Genomic DNA, 21770 nt, shown 5'->3' on the forward strand with positions numbered 1-21770 from the left:
CACACACTGCATCTTGGCTGAATTCCTTTACAGGCCACTGATTCAGGCCTGTGTAATTCTGCTATCATTTCAACTACATAAGAAAAACCTTTATTAGATTCTTCCCACCCTAACTCTTATGTGGGGTCAGACTACCCCATGAAGGTGTAGACACAAGTTAGAAATGGTGGGGAGACAGCATCTCCTGGCATAGGTGCTGGAACTATGAGTGCTGGGGTGCTGCCACACCCCCTGACTTGCAGTAGTAATAACAACCCAAATACAGGGTTTCTGCCATCAGCAGCCCCTATAAAAATTGTTCCAGCACCACTGCCTCTGGGAGGCACTTAAGGGGAGAGCACACCCTTACAGAGTAAAGCATGTACCCCCCCGCACAGCAAGCCAGCTTTGCCTCCCATGACAGGCCCTGCTTTCTCCCAGCCCCATTTGGGGTGTCCCATGTCCCTGGAAGTGCTAACAGAGAGCAGTTCCTTAACAGAACAGAACACAGGAGCTGCAATTTTGTCCCTGTATGGAGAAGACATGCTGGATTGGGGGTGAAGCTGCTTGCAGCCAGCCCCCACAACTTTCATGATCAACTGGGGGTGGGGCGAGGAGTTACATCATACCCATAGTGTGCCAGAGGGAAATACCAGTCACATTCCACCTTACAGGGATAGCCACACTCCAGCAGGATTGCAGGGCTCCTCCCTCTGCAACTGTTGGGATTTGTGTGTGAATGAAAGGTGTTTGGTCCATATCCTCCAAGGTATTTAAGTACCTAACTCCCATTGATGTCATTGGGAGTTAGGTACCTAAACACCTTTGATGACCTGAGACTATAGGTCATAAATTTCATACTGTCCCAATCATGAGTGCTATAGCATATCTGCTGATAAAACAATGACACCAGAAGGATTAACATATGAAACCATACAGAGGCTGAAAACACTCAGCAAAATGCATATTTTTAGCATTAATGGGTGAGAATTTGAAATCGCCAACATCAACTACTGCTATAATGCACACAAAGCAGGAAAACTGGAATTTGGTATCCACAAAGGCACAGGTGAAAAAAATACATTACTGAAAATTTCAAAGGATACACTACAGGCAGTAAAATGGGATGTTTCCTTAGGAACAAAGAACTAGCCACACATTTACTACAACTGTAGCAGCGCCTTGATATTTGATTCTTCTGTTATCTTCCTGATTTTTATTCATATACTTGACTTTGTTCATATTGTGGATTCAATTTGTGTTACTCTAAGGAAGTTCCAGTACAATACTTTTCATAGTAAAATCCTATCAAGGCACTATAAGTACGAAATCTCATAGTCACATAGCTGCTGATTGTTCAATGCACATTAGGAATATGTTCCTGCTAATGTAAATGCTTTATAAATAGAAAAGAAAAAAAGCAACCTCAGAAACAGAGTAACCATCCTTAAACTATAAGAGTAACAAGTTTTATATAGCATATGACATTAACAGTTGATGAAGAAAGTGCATTTCAAATGACGCAAAACAGTAAATTAAGATCTAACATTTTTACGGATGGCAACAGTATCAACAGGTTTAAGAACAAGATGTGTTGGGGAAAAAATCTTGAGTGCAGTACAAATAGAAAATCCTACAGTATGTCATATACATATGGACCATTGGCAAGGAACTACACAGAAAACTGGGAATCAAGTGGTGGTGGTGGAAAGGACAGATGCAAAAATGGTTTTCAGATTTAGCAGATAAAAGTAAATGTCTTCTGCCTTTCATTTTAAAGAGGACGTACACAATCAAAGAGAATATTACAGATTACTCCAAGGAAGAATAACTATAGTATACTAGATAGAATTGTATATTGCAGGCCTCAATGCCAAAGAAATTCTTTTCATAGCAACACTGCGAAAATTGCATACTTTTTGCATGCTAGGGAACTTATATTTGGCCCATAACTTAAAATTGGGATATAGCTAGCCAGCCTGCGGGATGCTGTGAAACTTTGCAAAAATAATATTGAGGCCATTTCGATACAAGATCCCTATTTACAGTTTCAGCAGAAACATATCTTAAATAGACAACTGTGTACATACGAGCAAATCAAAGCGAAGTAGAAAGTAACTGGTGTTCAAAAGAACATTGAAAAATTAGATTACACAGTTTGGCAATTTATTCTGATAATGGCCAATTCACTCCCTACCGTATGAATAAAGGTCAACACACTAATTCTATGGCTCACAGAGAACAAGCGAAGTATTGGTTTCATTCCTTTAGCATCATTTAAAATGTACTCTTTATAGGAAGATGATAACTAAGACTATGGAGCAAAAATAAAACATTAAGTAGAACTAAATGGTGAATGATGATCGAGAGGTAAAAGGATATATGAGCATTTCTTTGGAGATTTACCTTTTTATTCCTTCTCCCCCTGCCCAAGGGCTCTGTATCAGGCCAACCAGTCCTTTCAGCCAAGGGAAGTTGGCTGGGGTGGTGCCTCTTTCTCATTTCTAAGGCCTGGTCTATACATAGGCTTTACACTGATTTAACCAAATTGGCTTACAAACTGATTTTGTTAAGTTCATACAACTTTTATGTGTAGACAAGGCCACAATCCCTTTGTGATTGTGTGCAACACAAATAACTGAGCATCAAAGAGGGGAGGTAACTGACGCATAGTGACATTCACATATTTTCAATACCTGGTAAGTGTTTGGTTGGCAGCTAACTCCACTGTGCCTGAGGGGTTTCTTATTTAATTGTTGCCAGTTAGGCTTTTAGAACTCTGCAGACTCTCTACTGGATTCTCTTCGGGGCCAAAGTAAAATATAGTCATGTTCCTAGTTGAAGCAGTATGGAGAATCTCACAGTGGTTCAGAGAGTGAATAAAGGGTGTACAGTTACACAGAGACTTTAACCAACACATGGAGACATAACATTCAACCTGTCATTTTGACAATAGGCTCACAAAACAAATGCAGTGGAACCCTTCATTTGGTGAGAACAGGGGAGAAATGTCCCACTCTGAAGATTTATGATTTCTTTGTTCTGGAGGCTCTGTCCCTTCAGAAGCTCCAGCATGGCAGCTCTTCTCAATCTGAGTTAACGCTGGGGAAACTGGAAAGCCAGCTAGTACCCCTTCCTCCTACAGCAAGTAAGAGCATATGTCAGATCACTAAGGCTACTTAAGACAGCTGAAAGAAAAGGAGTACTTGTGGCACCTTAGAGACTAACAAATTTATTAGAGCATAAGCTTTTGTGAGCTACAGCTCACTTCACGAAAGCTTATGCTCTAATAAATTTGTTAGTCTCTAAGGTGCCACAAGTACTCCTTTTCTTTTTGCGAATACAGACTAACACGGCTGCTATTAAGACAGCTGCTAAGCTGTATTATCACAATTCTGGGAATTGGCTCTGCCATGCTTACTCCTGCAAAGACAACTTCATTTTTAAACAGATGTATATTAATATTTCTAAAATCAATATGTCCAGCTAGCCTTCTAGGGTATTTATAGTGCACAAATTACTGAGATCTCTAGATGTCAAAATCAAGGTATATGCACTAGAGGGACTCAGAAGATCTTGACAAAATGGACTTGTCCTTGACCTATTAGTTTACCTCCATAACTTTCTGTTAATTAAAGTTACATACACCAGGGAATACCACAGGTTTTTGTTCCTTTCTATGTTATTCAGCAAGTTGATGATCAAAGTAGGCAGTAATAAAGTAAACTGAAGAAATATTTTAACTGGTTGTTCATCCCTGCTACGCATCTGGCAACTTTATGGTGGGTACAAATTTCTGGAATGGAGAACACTGTTGTTATAAAAATTGAACAAAAATGCTGAATAGTGTCAATATTTCATTCAAAAGGTGGGAAGGGAATAAGCCAGCCTACACACACAGCATTCTAATGGCCAATAATATACAGACAGATGAGGGCAAAAACATACTTCTAATGCCATCAGTCTAGGATTCCTGGCACCGCAATGATCATATCTCCTTCAGCTCCTGAGGCAATATTTATGTACTGTATGTAGACTGTTGCCAAAATGCAAGTAAACTTCATTGACTGCCACTATACCATTCACAGGAGCAGTAAGTTAGCTGTTGGCTTATACTCTATGAAGTCCAGTATCAACGTAAGAAAGCCTAACTACAGCATTGGTAATCATAGCATTCCTTATTCTCCTGCTTTCACTGAAAGTAAACAGGTTAAATTTCTTGATGTAGCTATACTTTTAATACAATGTTTAAAGAAAACAAATTTGAAAGAATTACCATGCTTACCATCCTTTTCTTTCCTCCATAAACTGTATATTTACTATATAGCTGAAACTATAGGAGTTAATTCCCTACAGTAGGTTATATTAAATGGCAAGTATAAAGCATTTTAAGGCAGCAGAATGTTATAGGAGTATCTCAGGTGATGAAAAAGGCTAATATAGTACTAATCATACAGTATTTTAATTCAGAAAAAATATGCCCAGCTATATTGACCCTAGCATCGTAAGGGTTGAAAAACCAGAAAGTATGCCATCAAGCATGTCTGAGGAATCCACTGAGCTTGTCTGCTTCTGATACATATTGTGCAAGCCCTTGTCGCTGCAACTATAGTCAAAAAAGTGTATTCACTATACCTGTGAACCTATATAAAAGATGTACAAAATATAAATGTCATCAGGACTTTATATTTTCAAAAATTTTAAATAAACACGAAGTATATATAGGCATATATGTTGTAATTTCAGTGTCATACTAGCACAGAGTTTGTCTCTTCTAAATACAGACCTGTATACTTCCTATTCCAACACATGCACCTACAAACACATGATCATGCATACAGCTTTACTTTCTGCTGTTTGCAGAAAAGTCAGAATATACAGAACTATACATTGTATCAACTCAAAATAGACTGGCAAACCAAGGAGGCTGTCATTCAAAAGTAATTCTTTATGAGCCATTAGGAAAGAAAGAAGAAAAAAAAAGAGAAAAAGAATAAGAAAAGAAAAGAAAAAGAAAAAGAAAAGAAAGAAAAGAAAAAAGAAAGAAAAAGAAAGAAAGAAGAAAGAGAAAGACAGAAAGAAAACGAGGGATATAATTATTTCATCAATAAAAACACTGAAGACTGCAATGATGATCTGAGATTGAAAATGTTTTGCCCAGTAAGTCAAGTAACTGGATTATTTGGACGATACACAACAGTGTAGAACTGGGTGCTATCACAATCAGAGAACACACAGTTATAAAGAGGCGCAGAGCTTTCACATTTCACAACAGCATCAAATTCATCCTTGAGTTCAGACTACTGCTGTCTCTGACTGAAGTGAGAGAGAATAACTGTGTGCAGCAGGTGGTGCTGAAGGTGATCTGGATGCCCACCTGGAAGGTAAGCGTCGATTTGCTGGCCGCGCTGGCCGGGAGAAGCCTTTCCCAGTTGAACATTTAGCTGGCACAGATATCTAGAACACAAATGAAACTACTTGCCTTAACAAGTTATAACACAGTCGTTCATGGAATGTAAAAGGAATGAAGTGGCATACCTCAGAACAGGTGGTCTTGGGCTATTAAAAGGACTGAGGATGTATTTTACATAGCAATGTATGAATGCAAAGGAACAGGACACTTCTATATATAGGAATGCTTACCATCAGTTGCAGCATGAGAATATGTGGACATGGATGTTAGATACAAAGGGAAGATATAAGATTTTAACCCATATGCAAACCATAAATTAATTGATCTTGCAGGCACCTTATCATTTTTGGAACTTATGTGGATGAACTTTTATGCTGGTTCATAAACATAACTCAGTATACAACAATACACTGAAACAGGATTCCATGTACCTTTCAGGTATCTTTTGATGATCCTGTTGTAACTGTCAAGGCTCATTATACAGGGACTGTGTTTCCATTACTGTTACGTGAAGATGTCTGTACTTCATAAATGTGTTAATAATGATAATTTTATGAATATAGTATCATAGCTTCATGCAGAGGCTTCACAAACACATGAAAGACAACAGTCCAGACTCTGTTCTTTGTTTCAGTGGTATAAATACAGAGTAATTACCATAGATGTGATTCTTCAGTGCATTGTGCCATGTGTGGTTCTTTATACCTTTGCAAAGTGAATGCAACTGTGTTTAAAATGCTGCCATTCTGATTAGTTAGTATTTTACACTCACTTTACATAGGCAATAAATGATTAATACAGGAGCAAGGACAGGCGGAGAGTTCAGGCCCATTGGCTTTAGTAGAGTTACTCTGGATTTATGCCAGTAAAAATAAAATCAAACTCTGGGTCACTTGTTCTTGCTCCAAATATTCACTAAGATAATTTCCTATCACATTTGCACCGAGCAAAAATCAGAAGCGTCTCCTTTATTTTTTTTTTGCTATGGTAGAACAAAAGTTGTTTCTACTGAAAACTATAGGGGTGCAGGGGGTGTTGTAGCACCCCAGGTTTATGCAGGTTTCAGCTGCCTTCACCACTCCAGGGTCCCAGCCGCCAGCCCTGCGCCCAGGGATCCACTGCCACCATCCCCGGGGTACAGGCTGCCAGCCCCGTGCATGGGACTCTGCTCCTGGTCCCACTCTCACCCCCAGCCTTAGCCCCTTTACACAGGTCCCCCCCTCCCAGAGACACAGGCCTGCTCCCAGCCCCAGCTCTGGGGGGGGGCATGGACAGAGGTAAGGGGGCTGGCTTTCAGCACCCCCACTATTAAAAGTGTTCCAACACCACTGCTTCACACTGGTGAAACTGACCCAAAAAACCTCAAACCAACAAAAACATCCTTATATTAGGCTCAGATCTTGGTCAGAAAAAAATCTACAGAATCAAATTCTCAGCTGTTAAAATCAACGTGGCTCCACTGAAGCCAATGGAATTGTGCCAATTTGAATTATATCAGTTGACGATCTGACATACTTTTTTTCCCTATGGGATTTCACAGCTCCAAGTTAGTCTACCCCATTTCTGTGAGGAGCTAAGGAGGGTATGACAGAATCATAGAAGTTAGTAGGGACAGCCAGGGTCATCTAGTCTAACTCCCCTGTCCAAGTTGCAGGATTTGTTGGGTTCTAACCCCATCCAAGACAGATGGCTGTATCCAGCCTCCTTTTGAAAACCGCCAGTGAAGGACTTCCACATACCTTCCCTAGGCAGTCTGTTCCATTGTCCCTACTGTTTCTGACAGGTTAGGAAGCTTTTCCTGGAGCATCATAATCTAAATCTGTTGTGCTGTGATATTTGGAACCCTTGTGGTCCCTCTTTTCCATATCGCTAGTTGTGGCAAGAGAGAACAACTTTTTCTCTACCTTTTTTTATGGTAGCTTTTCAAATGTAGCTGAAGACTGCTATCATATCCCCCCTTAATCTCTTTTCCAAACTCAACATACCCAGTTCCTTCAGTCTTTGTTCATATGGCTTTCCATCCTTGATCATCTTTGTCGCTCACCTCTGGATCCTTTCCCAATTTCTCTACATCCTGGCCTTTGTGTGCTTCCAGCCAGTAGTCTGCCTGAGCAGTAGTGACTTCCACTTCCCAGCAGCCACTGGCAGGACCAGTAACGTCAACTACATTTTTAAAATACTTGTTTCATTTTTTTTTTAAGAGTTTGAGAAAAGGGAACATTCTACACTTTGCCAGTAAAATAAGGCCAAATGTAAATGCTGTGGCTGGGCCAGCCTCTCTCCTTTCCCCTGGGTCAGTGTTGGAAGCAATGCACAGTCTGGATTTGAAAATGTATGAATGCTCTGTTACTGGAAACTTATAGAAACCCAGCATGGCACCTTTAGGAGACATACAACAGCCGTCATTCTGGAGACTGCTCTCTCAGCCCCTGTAGGTTTTTCATGGGAGGCTGTGTTAAAGTCCTTTGAATGGGTTTTTGAAAACAGTTATGGGGGGGAGAGAACGGGCCAGATTCTGATGTTAGTTATAGCGGTGCAAATTTCAAGTAGCTACCTGAGGTTAAACTCTAGATTTACACCAATGTAACTGAGATCAGAATCTGATCCCACAGGACTCCTATATTACACTGATGTAGCTCCATTACCTTCCATGGAATCACTCCTGATCACACAGGTGTAAATGACATAAGGATCACACCCAAAGTATCTAATATTACACAAACAGATATTTTGGACTGTCCCATTTTAGTGGCTTGTTTCTGAGTTGGGTATAAATCTTACCTCTGGTAACTTCTGTCTCTCTTTGCCTTGTTTGACTTGCTGCCCAACACGCCTGGCTGAATTCCTCTGAAACTCTTGCTTTCTTTGCTCTGTCTGGAACATTTCTAAATACCCACTCAATGTCTCACAACTCCCATCTGTGAACTCAGAATCTGACTGTTGTCCCCTTATCTTTGCAGCATTTAGAATTATATAAAGATGTCACTGTTGATTTTTCATAGTTTTTCAAAAGTTTTTCAACAACTCCATAGTTTGACCTCGAGTCAGCTGAACGCGGGCGACCAGATAAATTAATTGGTCTCCAATCACGTTCGTGAAGCATATGCCAGTAGCCACTGGTGCTTAGAAGTCCATTTATTTGCTTTTGTTGCCCTGTTGTTCTTGGCAGCTTTGGTTGGATTGCAGGGATCGTGTTTCTTTGCTGCAGAGAGTCTGGATTTGAAACATAAGATGCATTTACAGTTTCTGTTTTGTTAATCATCCAGTCACACCCTGGGCCACAGTGTTTATGATCTCCAGTTGGTGTTTGAAGCTTCTGATTTTCTTGCAAAGATTTTTTGCATTTATCTGTATGAATACAGTCCTGTTAAATTCATCAATCTTTGCTGCCAACGTTTCATTTTTTTGGGTCTTCTTTGGCAGCATTGCAGGGTCACAGGAGTCATTACCATAATGTAAAACATTATGAGATTTAGGGCAATGTCTTCTGTGCACATTCTCTGTTTGCACCATATTTCCATCTGAACAGCTTTTCTGGGCAGACAATGGGGAAGATCCATTCTGAGTACCTTTCCAAGCTTGCCCACATCACATGACCATGTGTTGTGACAAAACCTGCTGCTACACTGCACTCAGAGACTCTCCTCTTTTTTGGCTATAGGTACTGAAGCAGTTACCACTGCACCATCTTTCACAGACTTCCCTTCATTTGCATGTGCCACTGGATCTTCACTCTGTTTTGCAAGAGAAGGATTAATATATTTCCTTCTATTCCTATCCTCCTGAACCTTACAGTTGCTTCTGCTGTCTGAATCTTTACGGGTACTTCAGAGATGTGTACAGCGGCAGAAAATGAGCTTGCAGATGTCGAGAAGTGCTCCGTGGAGGAACTGGTGGGGCTTCTTTTTTTGGCCAGGGCATAAGTCTCTTCCTCTATCCACCAGTAAAAGAGCTACAAGGCATATCTTTCAAACCCCTGTTGGTACTCATCAAGTTCTTCCTGTTATTTTGTCCTTCGGTTTTCAAAGTGATGGAAGAAGTTTGTGATTCATTGCTGGACACGCAGTTCATCTCAGGCATAATACTGTGTTTTGGGTTTCTTCAAATTCTTCCAGAAAAGGAAGTGACTTCATTCTGTACATAAAAGAAGAGGCGTTTTTAGTGACGAGTGATGAGGATGTTCCTCCTAAGAAGTCATCTGGGGAAAGGAAGGGAAGGCTTAAACCTGTAGACATGTGACAGAGCACAGGGGCACTGTCTGACCCCTAAGGGGAACAAGGGTTAACCCCAGCAAAGCTTCCCACTCCCAGTACACAGGCACCAGAAAAAGGTCTTTAAGATTGGTTGTTGGAAAAGATTGTGGGGCAATTCCACTGCTATGTACACAGGGAAGAAGTCCCACTCTATGATGGAAGAGTTTGAAGGAACCTCAGCAAAGGGAATCTTGCAGTGTATTCCTCCCCTCCATCCCCCAACCTAGGTCCCCTCTAACAGGTTTTACTGTAGGAAGGAGGACGGGCCCTCTAATTTGTACTCAATTCAGTGGGAGTTGGCATGAGTATTTGAGTGAGGAGCACCTCTGCACATATTGATTGGCTTGTGCAAATGTCTTAATATTCAATGTAAGAGCACAAATGTGTCATTTATGGTTCCATGCAATAATCACATTTCCCAGCACACATTTACAAAATGTACAGCATTTCCTTCACAGATATTGATGCTAAAGCAATCATACACTGTGGAAAAGACTTTGGGCTGCCCATGCATGGATGTACTGGGGGAAGATTCCAAGGAGCCCCTCTGTACTTCTTGAATCTCTCAGCAAGAGCCTGGCACAATGTGCATACATACCTACAAGATGACAGGTGTTAGCTGCCTAGAAAATGACAGGGTGAGGTCAGTCTATGCTCAGCAGAGTTGGCTGAGAATGGAGAGGAAAACACAATGCTTCCTCTCCAAGAGTGGTGTAGCTGCCTCACAAATGTGGGCTTCCCAGGAGCCAAAGGAGGAATTCTGGCAGCATCAGCCAGAAAACCTTTTGGGCACTTGGCTGCCATGTGGCCTTACCGAACCCCTGCCAGACAGCCTGTCACACCAAGGGCACAATCTAGCTCTCTGTGCATTTTATGTACATCCCTGTGTAAGGAGAGGTGCCTGGTGGTATTTCCCCATGAGGAACCCAAGGCACTATGTTTGCAATGGACGGGGTGCTGGTGGAGGGGAAAAATGATTTGCTACTGTTCTTTTCAGCATGCAGCTTACTTCTCCCTGATGTGGCCAGCCATCTCCCCTAGCGTGTGTGTGTGTGTGTGTGTGTGCAAAGTGGGATGGAGAGGAGAGAAGTCACTCCCTGCCCCCTTACTCCCTGTAGGGAGTATCTAGTGCAAATCCCCTGCAGTCCCTCCAGCATCCAGTGCTGAAATCTAGGTAACCATAACATGACACAGAGGGGGGACCGAAATCTTTCATCCTGTCTACTCCACTACTGTGTTAGGGCAAGGCACAATCTAGCCCTACCTAAATGCAGATATCAGTTTATATATTTTGGAAGCACACTGCATTTTTTGCAAATAAAACATGAGTTTGAAACATATTTTGGTTTTTACTGGGATTCCTTATGCTGAGCACTGAGAAACTGAGCACTGGGCCCTATCTAGCTCCTGACCAATTCAATCACAAATTTCCCTTAACTTGAATGGCCTCAGGAATAGGCCCATTGTTGCCTTTCTTCCCCTAACATAAATAGGCCAAATGTGTTTTTACCTTCTGTGGTTGGGCTTCTTTCGAATTTCCTCTTGATAGCTGCATAACTCTTCACTAACTTTTGCCAGTTCTTTAAGAGCCTTTACAAATATAAATAATGTTACCTTAGCATGAACAATAACCTCCAGAATTGTTTTACACCAATGATGATTATATGGGAGAGTCCTGTGCAGAAGGGAGTAGCACAGAAATGTCTCCAAGTTATGGACCAACGTAAATAGCATGCCACTAGTGTATTTAACAAAAGTTATATATTCACAGTCACAAACTGAGGGGGGAAGGGGAAACATTCCCTGGCTGGGAAGTTGTTGCATACTGAGACTCAGAGGACATATACTTTGGGTAGAGAGAGAAGGATTTCATCATGTTCCCCACATTTGCTGAAACACTGTTACTGTCATACTTACTGCATTGAGATCACCAGCATAACTACTGGTATCTTTTTAGTAATTTTCAAGCTGAGGAGGTCTTCATGTTTCTCCTGGTTGTCAAAGGCCAGACTGTTCCTTAACAAAACATTGTTTTTCCTCTGAGTTCTAGTTTCTTTACATTCTTGTTCTGTTTACTGAGCAAACTCTTTTCTTCCATCCGGTCATTTGCCAAGTTGTGTCGACAGTTCAGTTCTGCTGTGTCACTCCCTTCTGAAGTAGGGGAATATACAGATAACTGCAGCATCTTGCTTTGAATGGCCTTATTATCCTGGACATTCATATGCTCTCCCGCCTTAGTTTTACCTCCTGGTAAAGCTGAAAAGGCAATAAACACCCTATTTAATCAAAGTAGAGTTATGAGCTTGTAGGATAAAGGACCATATTTATCATCTGTTTTAACTGTGTTACAAAACTCCTAAGCATTTTCATTCAGTAAAATCCCTTATGGGCTGAAAGATTTGATATGTATTTTTAGCTAAGAGATGCTGAGTCCTAAGTGGAATGGCCAATGGACCATTCTGTTGTCACAAGGTGTGGAGAAGGTTTCTTACAATTCCCAAAATCTTTGCTATATTTTAATGATGGCTTAGAGCTATGGAATGTGTTCCAGAAGATCTCACATGTTAAGTACCTATGAACTAGGTCAGTAATTAGGTGGTAAACTGCCAGGAAACACCAGTGTGCTCCAACAAATTCTGCTGGTCCGTAAATAAGTGAAACATCCTCTATGAATCAATACTGAATCAAAATTCCAGGATGATGTTGGATGGTAATATGTTGGTGTCTTTTTGATCAGGTCCTGACCATGAATAGACATTTAAGATCCTCTGACTCCACTAGTAAAAGCAAAGGCATTGTTACTCAGGTAGTTGGCATATTCTAATTTGGGGAATTATAATACAAAGGTTTCCATTTACAGTCCCTTGTATGCAAAGGTCCCAAAGCTCCTTATCAACATTAATTAATTCTCACAACATCAATGTGAGGTAGACAAGGGATATAGCCATTTCTGAGCTGAAACATACCTGCTCTTTAACAGTGCACAGCACAGTCTGTAACACAATTTTGGACAGGCAGAAAAGAAAAATACTGCATCTGCTTGAAACTGCATAGCAAATACGGGTAGGTAGAATGCAATTACTAGAGTTGGGAATTTGGCTAGGACACAGAGGTTTACACATTCCTGTTTTTATTTGAAAATGTTAATGACCACAAGCGATCATTACATCTCACTCAAAAGCTATCAGGCCTGATTCTCCCACTAAGGCTGCTTTACACTGCTCTGGCAGCATAAAGGGGCATTACAGTGTGTGTAAATTACAATTACATTCACTTTAAAGTCCCTTTACACTGCAAGAGCTGTGTCAAAGGGCCTTAGTGTAATTGAGAATTAGACCCATCATCTCCAAAACCATAGAGCCAACAAACTAGCAGATGATTATTAATTGTAATAATACTCATTTATTATTTATATTACAGTAGCATATAAAGGCCCCAATCAGGTTGGGGCTCCATTGATCTAGATGCTGTAAATGATAGAAAGGAAACCTGATTCTTGCCTCAAACAGCATAAATATACATATAGGGCTCACGTTACGAACCACTGAAATGTAGTTACTTCTGTGGCAAAACAAGGCAACTAGTTAACAAATCACAGCAACATCACCACATTTAAGGCAGGAAGTGGAGAAGAATATCATATTCAAATCCAATAGAAATTACAGCTGAAAATAGAGGCAGACATCACGGAGTTACAGTGCAGCCTGAGAGCAGCATATGTCTGAGTCATTTGGCTCCATTTTCCTTTTCCATTTTATATTTTCCTTTCATGTGAACAATCTCTTCCTTACATTCCTAGTGGTTGCAGAAAGCAAGCAAGAATATTTTCATGTGTATATTAGAATAAATTTGTGCATTAGTGAGTGGCAGAGGATTTTATTCAGATGACAACTTTGGTGTAAAGAATAATAAATAAATTACTTACACTATCCTTGAAAGGAAGTGAATTAAGATTGAAAGAAGTAAATGATTGCTAACAGGTGTAAATATTCTTTGTGTCTAGCCTTTGTTTACTGTAATCCTTTTTTCTAATAAAGATCGTCAATAAATATAGCAGGTTCTTTCAGGAATAAATCTCTCATTTCCTGAGCCACTCATTCTTTGATTCATGGAATTCCCTTTGATGTTAATGAATAAAGTAGTACATAATTTATCCCAGACAGAGAGATATATTTTATAATGCCTGTATTAGAATTTAGTTGATAAATGTGCATTCACCTAAGCCAGTGGTTCTCAACAAGGGGTATGCATACCCATGGGGGCACGCAGAGGTCTTCCAAGGGGTACATCCATTCTTCTAGATATTTGCCTAGTTTTACAACAGACTACAAAAAAAGCACTAGCAAAGTCAGTACAAACTCAAATGTCATACAATGACTTGTTTATACTACTCTATACACTAAAATGTAAGTACAATATTATATTCTAATTGATTTATTTTATAATTATATGATAAAATGAAAAGTAAGCAATTTTTCAGTAATAGTGTGCTGTGACACTTTTTTGTATTTTTTGTCTGATTCTGTAAGCAAGTTGTTTTTAAGTGAGGTGCAACTTGGGGTATACAAGACAAATCAGACTCCTGAAATGGATACAGTAGTCTGGAAAGGTTGAGCGCCAAAGACCTAAGCCCCATACAGACATGTCTGCTACTTTTTAAAATGTATGTATGATACACACTGTGCCCAGAATCTCTGCCTATGGTATACACTGCCAGCAATACTGCAGCAAATTGACCTAAGATCAATGCTTCAAAGTGACATCTCAAGTTCTTACTCTTTATCCATGGTTATAAAATTAACAGTATCTCAAACAGTCCCACAGTTCAGACCTTGCATCCTGCCATCAACCATTAAACAGTGGCAGACATTGAACTGGAAACGGTTCAGAGAAAAAACCATGAGGTGGCCTTGGGCCACCAGCTAAGATTTTAGAAAAATGTTCATTTTATAGTGTTGTTTACACTCAAAATCCAAAGTACCTCTTCTATTTTCTTCTGCATGACCTTCCATTGACTTTCCCACTCCTTCCTTTCACTGTCAAATCTCTCCAGCAGTTCCATCTTTTCTTAGTCCAGTTCCTCTCAGTATTCTCCAGTTGTTTATGTAGGTCCATTGCTGCACTATGAGTATCAACTAAAAGGTGTTTCTGCTCCTCTTCTTTCCTCAATGTTTTCTGGAAGCTGGATTGATTTTATCAGAATAAGTCTTTCTTGTCTTTGATACTAGCTTCAAGCAAAGAGAAAAAAATATATAACAGACAGCCCATTCCATTAATTTCAATTGTATCAAAGATTGCTTGCAGGAGTCTATATCAGGATTATAATGATAAACATATACACTACAATAGAAGTATGGACAAACTGGAATACACAGCAGGAAAAGGTGTTCCAATCCCTTCTCTCCCACAAAAAGTGATATCAGATAACAAATTTAGTCTGTAATTCTACATGCTGTACCTAAATAGCATACACATAAGCAACAGTCCTACAAATGGGTAATATTTAAACTTGCTCTCCTTTAGATGAAGCAGAAGTGCTATAACAGCACTTAATCCTGCAAGATACAGAGAGCCTCTTTGAAGATGCTGAGCACCCTCAACTCCCGTTGTTGTGAATGGCAGTTCAAGGCCTTGGAACCTTCCAAGATCTGTCCTTTAGTCAGAATGGCCAAGAATGCTGTCTGTGTGCTATATTTGAACTGTTCACAACACAACTAGAAATCAAAAGATAGGAAGTTTGCTCAGAACAATTGAGATTTTACACTGGCACATTTAAAAACATTAGTGTTATATGTATACTTTTAATTACACAAAAGAAAACATGCAGTTATGGGGGGGAACCATAAATCTTTTATGAACATACATATACATCAGAACACAATACAAAAGCTTAATGTATTTTGGTTTTACACATCTAAATAAATAAATATATTAGTCCCATGGCATGGGTTTGGAAGACAAGGGAAAGGGACTCTATCCCCAACTCTGACTGATTGTGAGACCTTGCATAAATCATTAAACCTCTCTGCACCTCAATTTCCTCTTCTGTCAAAATACAAATCATGATCCCCACCATCCTCTGTAAAAATCTCTGAGTTCTAAGGATGGTCAAGTGCTAAGTAGCATTGTTATATTATGATACACTTGTAGAGGGAAACCTTTTACTGAATGGTGATAGATTTTATAGACCCAATTCTCACTCACTCAATTTTTACATCAGTGACTCATTAAAAATCAGTAGATTTGCTGCTGATTTACACCAGCATGAAGTTAGAATCACACCCATTAATTCATTCTTGGGAGCGACAGTTTGGTAGCCTGACATGGGATGATGTACTGTATGCACAGTTGTGTGTGTTCCCTGAATTTGGGTTTCAAATCAGACTGTTGTGTTAATCTGGTGAATACAGATATTCATATCCATTCACAATAAACTTGCAGATTGCATTGGTTCATGCTCAGAGGCTGTATCAATGTATTTGTCAGGTCACAAAAACTACTCCCTTTATTGGACATATTTGTGATTACTAGTTTATATCTAATTTTGTAATTCCCTTTTGTGCTTCATACAAAGCTATGCTCAGCCCTTTACTGGGCAAAGCAGATTGATTCAGCTGTGGCTGCTACATGATCACAGCTTACCACTGTCTGTTTTTTTCCAGCCAGCTGACAAGTTGACATCTAATTCAGACTCAGCTTCTTTCATTAACAAGTGAGCTGTGAGCTCAGCTGAGGACCAACAGGTTACTTGCAACAGTGTATTAGATGAAGTCCTGATAAAGTACATCTCAACTGACAGCATTTAAGGCCTGATTCCACTGCCACCACAGCCAATGGCAGTCATGCCTCTGACTTCAGTACAAGTTGGATTGGGACCTTAGAGGGCAGGACCTCCCTTCATTGAGCCTTCCTGTTGCCCCCTTTCAAGATCACAGTAATACCATAGAGTTATTTACCTGTGCAATGCAGCATTTGAACTCAGCTCTTTCAAGCTCCCACTCAAACCTGTCATTGGAACACTGAGACTGTCAAAAGCTTCTTCTTTTCTCTTCCTTCTTTAGCTCTGCCTGAACTATAGGTGCCAACTCCCTGAGAGCTCTGGGGCTGGAGCACCCAAAGAAAAAAATTAGTGGGAGCTCAGCACCCATCAGCCACAGTTGTTCGGAGGCACCGCCGATCAGTTATTTGGTGACCCCCCATCAGCTAATTGGGGTGTTGACAAACAGCTGTTTGGTGGCTCAGGGAGGGTTTGGGGGAGAGCAATGGGCAGTGGGTAGGTAGGGGTCTCAGGGAGTGGGCAGAGCACAGGAAGAGGTGGAGAGAGGGCAGGGCCTCAAGGGGGTGGTGAAAGGCAGGAAGAGGTGGAACAAGGGTGGGGTCTCTTGGGAGGGGGGGAGTGGGGGCAGGGCCTCAGGGCAGCGGAGGGATGGAGCACCCCTGGGGAAAACTAAAAGTTAGCACCTATGGCTTGAATCACTTCCAAAACAGACTTCAAATCCAGCAAAACACTTCTGTTTTTATCTACCTGGAAACATTCAGGATAGCTTTACAAATAAAGATCTCTGACACTAACAGAGCAGCTCCAAGACAACTCAGCATTCTTAATATGAAATAAGTCCACTATTAGTTTGTTGTTTAAGACAGGCTCATGGCTTCATGTTGAAGCCAGCCAGTCTATGGAGCTGGCCTGGTCAGTACCAGGGACTGCCTTAAATGCTGATGAAAAACAACTTCTTATATAAGAATTCCGTGCACTGAAGATCTGTTGCAATTAAAACGTCTATTCATGGAACATCTACAGCCATATCAATATTTTTTTCACTTCACTACTACAAAGGTTTGTATTTTTATGGGGGGGAGGAAGGTACAGCAGTAATTCACTCTTTTGCTATACTTACTCTTTTAATAGACTTTTTTTAACTTATTCAAGAAACTTCAGAGGAATTAGCCAAACTGATCTATTTACTCACTTGACTTCTCTGGAATGATTCAAATGCATGTAGCAAAGAACAGTATGAAGGCATAAACTAGAGATAGATTGAGATACATTTTGCCTCCCATTTGCACAAGCCTTTGTCAATGCAACATTAGGAATAACAACTGATTCAATCAGAAGCAAATGGTAATTCTTACTGGAACCAATCTGAAAGCCTACATTGCAGCTTAATATTTCCTGAATGTGCTCCTGTCATGCACACATTTGCAAAGCAGTTTAGCATGTCAAAAGACTCTTGATGTTCTTTTAGAGTGATTACTTATCAGGTATTACTCCCTTGCTTACATCCATCTTCAAAATGTGCATACGCCTAATACAAGATTCCATTTATAAAAATAGAATGGAGACCCTCAAAATGCATCTGTATCTTCCCTCAAAAGTGCTTTTCTCTTTCATCCATGGTTTCTTTTCCTGTTCATGTCACTTCTTATTCCCTTCAAATTTCCTCTTAAGATGAAACTACTCATAGTGAAGCTCCTGATTGTTGATATTTGCTCAGATGGCTGAGTGACCATATGCTACTACTGTTGTTGCTATCGTGGGTAAATACCTCAGAGGACTTTAACTCCTGTCCCTATCTTTGTCTCTTTCTTTGCTTGTTTTTTCCTGGAAGCCAGGAATAAGATCCCAATCTCTAACACGGTGAGTATGCTTACTATTTGTATAAAACACTGGGCTGTTCCCACAGGTATTCCACACGGCTTGAGCGTAACAAACAAATGTCAAAAGCCACTGCTTCCTTTTTATTAAAATACCTTCTTCTTTCACATGTGAAGTCCTATCACCCCAGCACAGCCGCAATTTGAGTTTGCCTTGTGGAGCAGTACAGTGTCTGAAATCTGGATGTACTGGTACTGTCAACACGTTGGAGACAAGGTCAAAAGCTCATTACAGCAATCAACTTTAAAAAAATAATCAATTTTGTCAATATCAGCTGATTTCTCCTTTCAATGTACCCTTCTCGCCTCTCAAATAAAAAGGTTTTATGCTGCTCCTGGTCTCTAATGTTACTCTTTCTTCCCTCAACCTCCCCTCTATGTAAATATCAAAAAATGCAAAATAATTTGAACTAAATCTCTGCTCGGGTATGGCAACTTCTAAAAATAATCTACTGTGACATCAGAAGAGGAGGTGTTATTTTTCAACAGAGATTAACTGGAGTGAATGTGCACAGCTATTCAGGTAAACTGATCTTCCTCTGTTTTACTAGTGATTAATTCACAGTAAGATAAGGTGCTGGCTTCTAGATGGGTCTATTTATATTTTTTTAAAGAAGTGGCTGGCATCATAGATTTTATGCACTTTATATTAAACCTATAAGAAACTCTCAGAGCCTCACTCTACTATTTAAAAAACAAAAGATCAAATGTGCAAAAATGGGCTGTCATCTCTGTCTTGTTAATAAATCATTCAATAGTTTGGAAACACTGACTGAACCACTGAACAGCCTTTCCTTGAGAACAACCACCATCACACTGTTAAACTATTATTGGTCTAGATACAAATATCAAAATGAGGCAGATGTTTACAAGATCCATTAGTCAAACTGTTTACAGCCTTAATAATGTGTATTGTTAACTTTCTTTTCTATTTCACAAATAAGGCCAAAACTCTTCAAAAACCACTGTGATTTTTAAAAGAAAAGAAAATAACTTACATTTTGTGGAGTAAACAATTCTTCAGAAATTTTTCAGTCCATTTCTCAGTGTAGTAGTGAAAGCAGTGAAATGCATAGCTAGCTGGGATAAAGAGTTCCAGTTCTGTGAATCCTGATCCTTAAAGAAAACAAGAAACCAGGAAAGAGAGAATTTTTCAATTGGAGCAGCACTTGCAACTCTCTTTGATTAACTTCTCAACTTCAGTTTGCAAACTGAAAAACAGTTCCGTCTGGCCTCATCCCGGCAGCTGGGTTCCATGTGACGTCAGTACATGGAGGATGGTTTTAAAGCCACCTCTTCCAACCCCCAGCTCTGTAACTTTATATCTGCTCATATTTTGTGTAAACAACTTCAAGTCCAGAACATTTTTAGGTTTTATAGTGCAGCTAGTATTTAAAGCTTGCCAGAGCAACCAATGTTAATGTTAAAGCTATGACAATGGACAATTTTAGATTTCTTTTATTAGTTAAAAGCAACTCTGTGTTTTAAAGAAGGATTCTTTTCTACATTCCACGCCCAATTTTGTGGGATACATTTTAAGTTCTTTAGGAGCTTTGAAGCTAAACCACATGTGTTTATACGGGCAACTTTTCATGATCCACAGCTCCCCTAAAATACCCACTCTTCCCCCATACTAAAATCTTTACTTTTTGCATTCAATTACATTATCACTTCTGAAATAAGACATTACTAGTCATTGTGTAATCTTATTTTATTTGTATTCTAGGAATGCTGACAATGGCTTGTTCAGAATATACACAAACGTTTTTGCTACTATATAAGGATATTAGGCCAGATTCCTTGGTCCATTAAGTCCACTTTTGGACCACTTAGAAGCACAGAAACTGGCCAGAAATAGCCAGCAGAGAATCTCCCTGCAGAGGGGAGCTCTTCACTGGCAGAAACCTGGCAGAGATGGTGGAGATGTCTCCTATTACAACTGCACCCCTCAACCCTGGCACAAGGGGATGGAGGAGACATACAAGATTGGCTTGGGGCAAAGAGAAGGTGTGACTAAGTTGAGTTCTGCTACAAAAAATCCTCCACAGGTATAATGTCAGTGAAGGACCTTAGGCCAGTACAATACGTTTGAGCTGCTACCCTGCAATGCTTAGGCTGGAGCTAGACAGCAGAGAATCAAGCAGCTACAACCAATGAACAACCACTGTGCCCTTGCTCTTCTGGGTCTGAGTGGAACAGGGTAGAGTGTCTAGCCCATTTTGACAAATCCTTTCATTTTGCATATCTAATTGGATCATATTGTGGCACTGCACTGTAGGTTATAAATTCCATGCTCACATGGTATTGGTCTGTGCTGGATATACTGTGGACCTACATCACCTCAGAGGGAACTCTGGCAGGCATCTGCCCCAAGGAGCACCCAGGTGTGCAGGGGGGATGGGCATGCATACAACTTTGCCATCAGCAAAAGCATCAGGGGAATGGAGGCATGTCTCTTTCCTGTCCCCATTTCCCTCTTTAGCCAGAAGTAGTTCTGGAGCTTAGTTGTGCTGAGAGACTGCAACTGAGATTAGCCCTTGCTTGAGGATTGAGGCTGGGGGCTAAGACTTCTTGTGCCCTCACCCATTTGCACACCTGCATTGACTCATTTTGTGGGTGGCCAATCTCCAGCTGCATGCAGTAGCTTCTGTCTGTGCTGAACAGAAGACTGATGGGCATCTGCTATCAGGCATGTGAGTGCAATTCCCATTCCCTTGATTGGAAACAATGTTCCTGCCCTCAAGAGCAGAATTTGATCATCTTATAGACAATAGGAGTTGCTTGTGGGATCAAGGACACAGTCTGCCCTAGGTGTTGCTGTGAGGAGCCAGGAGCGCTTTGCCTACTCAGCACTTTCCCCCTTCGGAAGGACAAGATGCGCCTATGTTAAAACACATGTACAGTAGAAGAGTTTCAGCTCAGGGTGTATTTTACAGTAAACACCAAAGTAGGTTGCAGGGAAAATACATTTTTTCTCCTTATATGGTCAGAAAGTAAGTCCCAGTGAACACATTATTTGGGTGCTTATTCTGCCCCTGTGAAAGATATGCAATGGGACTCGGACTGTTTATACAAGTTTCAAAAGCCACTTAAAAAAAGAACAAAGATGTCTGAATATGATAGACGGTCCCTGAGGAAAATCCTCAGCCCATTCATTTAGAAATCCTTCTTTTTTAAAACCTCAGAGCTACTTTCTGCCCTCAGTTACACTCAGGCAAGCCAACTGTTCTCAATGGGAGCTGTGCCTATGTAAAGCAGGGCAGAACTGAGCCCCTAACCCAGGATTATGGATCAGACCCTCCTCTCATAACATTGCAGCTTCAATGGAGTCAACAAGGTTGCACCCGGGTAAGTGAGGGCAGAATACGAGCTTATGAATTTTTACTCCTATCATTCCTTAATATAGACTGTAATTCCAATGTATTTAATTACATTTTACTGAATTAGTGCCTGTTGTCATCCAAGTGCTG

General features: G+C 40.4%; 2 protein-coding genes across 3 annotated transcripts in view; both read right to left on the minus strand.

Moving 5' to 3' along the window:
* Positions 1–3823: 3823 nt before the first annotated feature.
* KIAA0408 (KIAA0408 ortholog) lies at positions 3824–14760 on the minus strand. Its single transcript, XM_038397256.2, is given in 17 exon segments — positions 3824–5436; positions 8174–8332; positions 8334–8555; positions 8557–8606; positions 8609–8749; positions 8752–8964; positions 8967–9212; positions 9215–9253; positions 9256–9477; positions 9480–9526; positions 11156–11235; positions 11563–11600; positions 11603–11716; positions 11719–11868; positions 11871–11901; positions 14627–14715; positions 14718–14760. Coding segments are annotated over 17 exon segments (2046 nt in total). The 3' UTR covers positions 3824–5274.
* The window catches only part of SOGA3 (SOGA family member 3), a 57468-nt gene continuing 50432 nt past the window's right edge, over positions 14735–21770 (minus strand). For both annotated transcript variants that reach the window (XM_043510918.1, XM_043510919.1), the window contains 2 exons: positions 19299–19416; positions 14735–14873 (listed from right to left, as the gene is read on the minus strand). The gene's annotated coding sequence lies outside the window, so the exon portion shown is untranslated. The remainder of the gene's footprint in view (positions 14874–19298; positions 19417–21770) is intronic.

The sequence above is a fragment of the Dermochelys coriacea genome, chromosome 3 (genome assembly GCF_009764565.3).
Source record: "Dermochelys coriacea isolate rDerCor1 chromosome 3, rDerCor1.pri.v4, whole genome shotgun sequence".
NCBI lineage: Eukaryota > Metazoa > Chordata > Testudines > Dermochelyidae > Dermochelys > Dermochelys coriacea.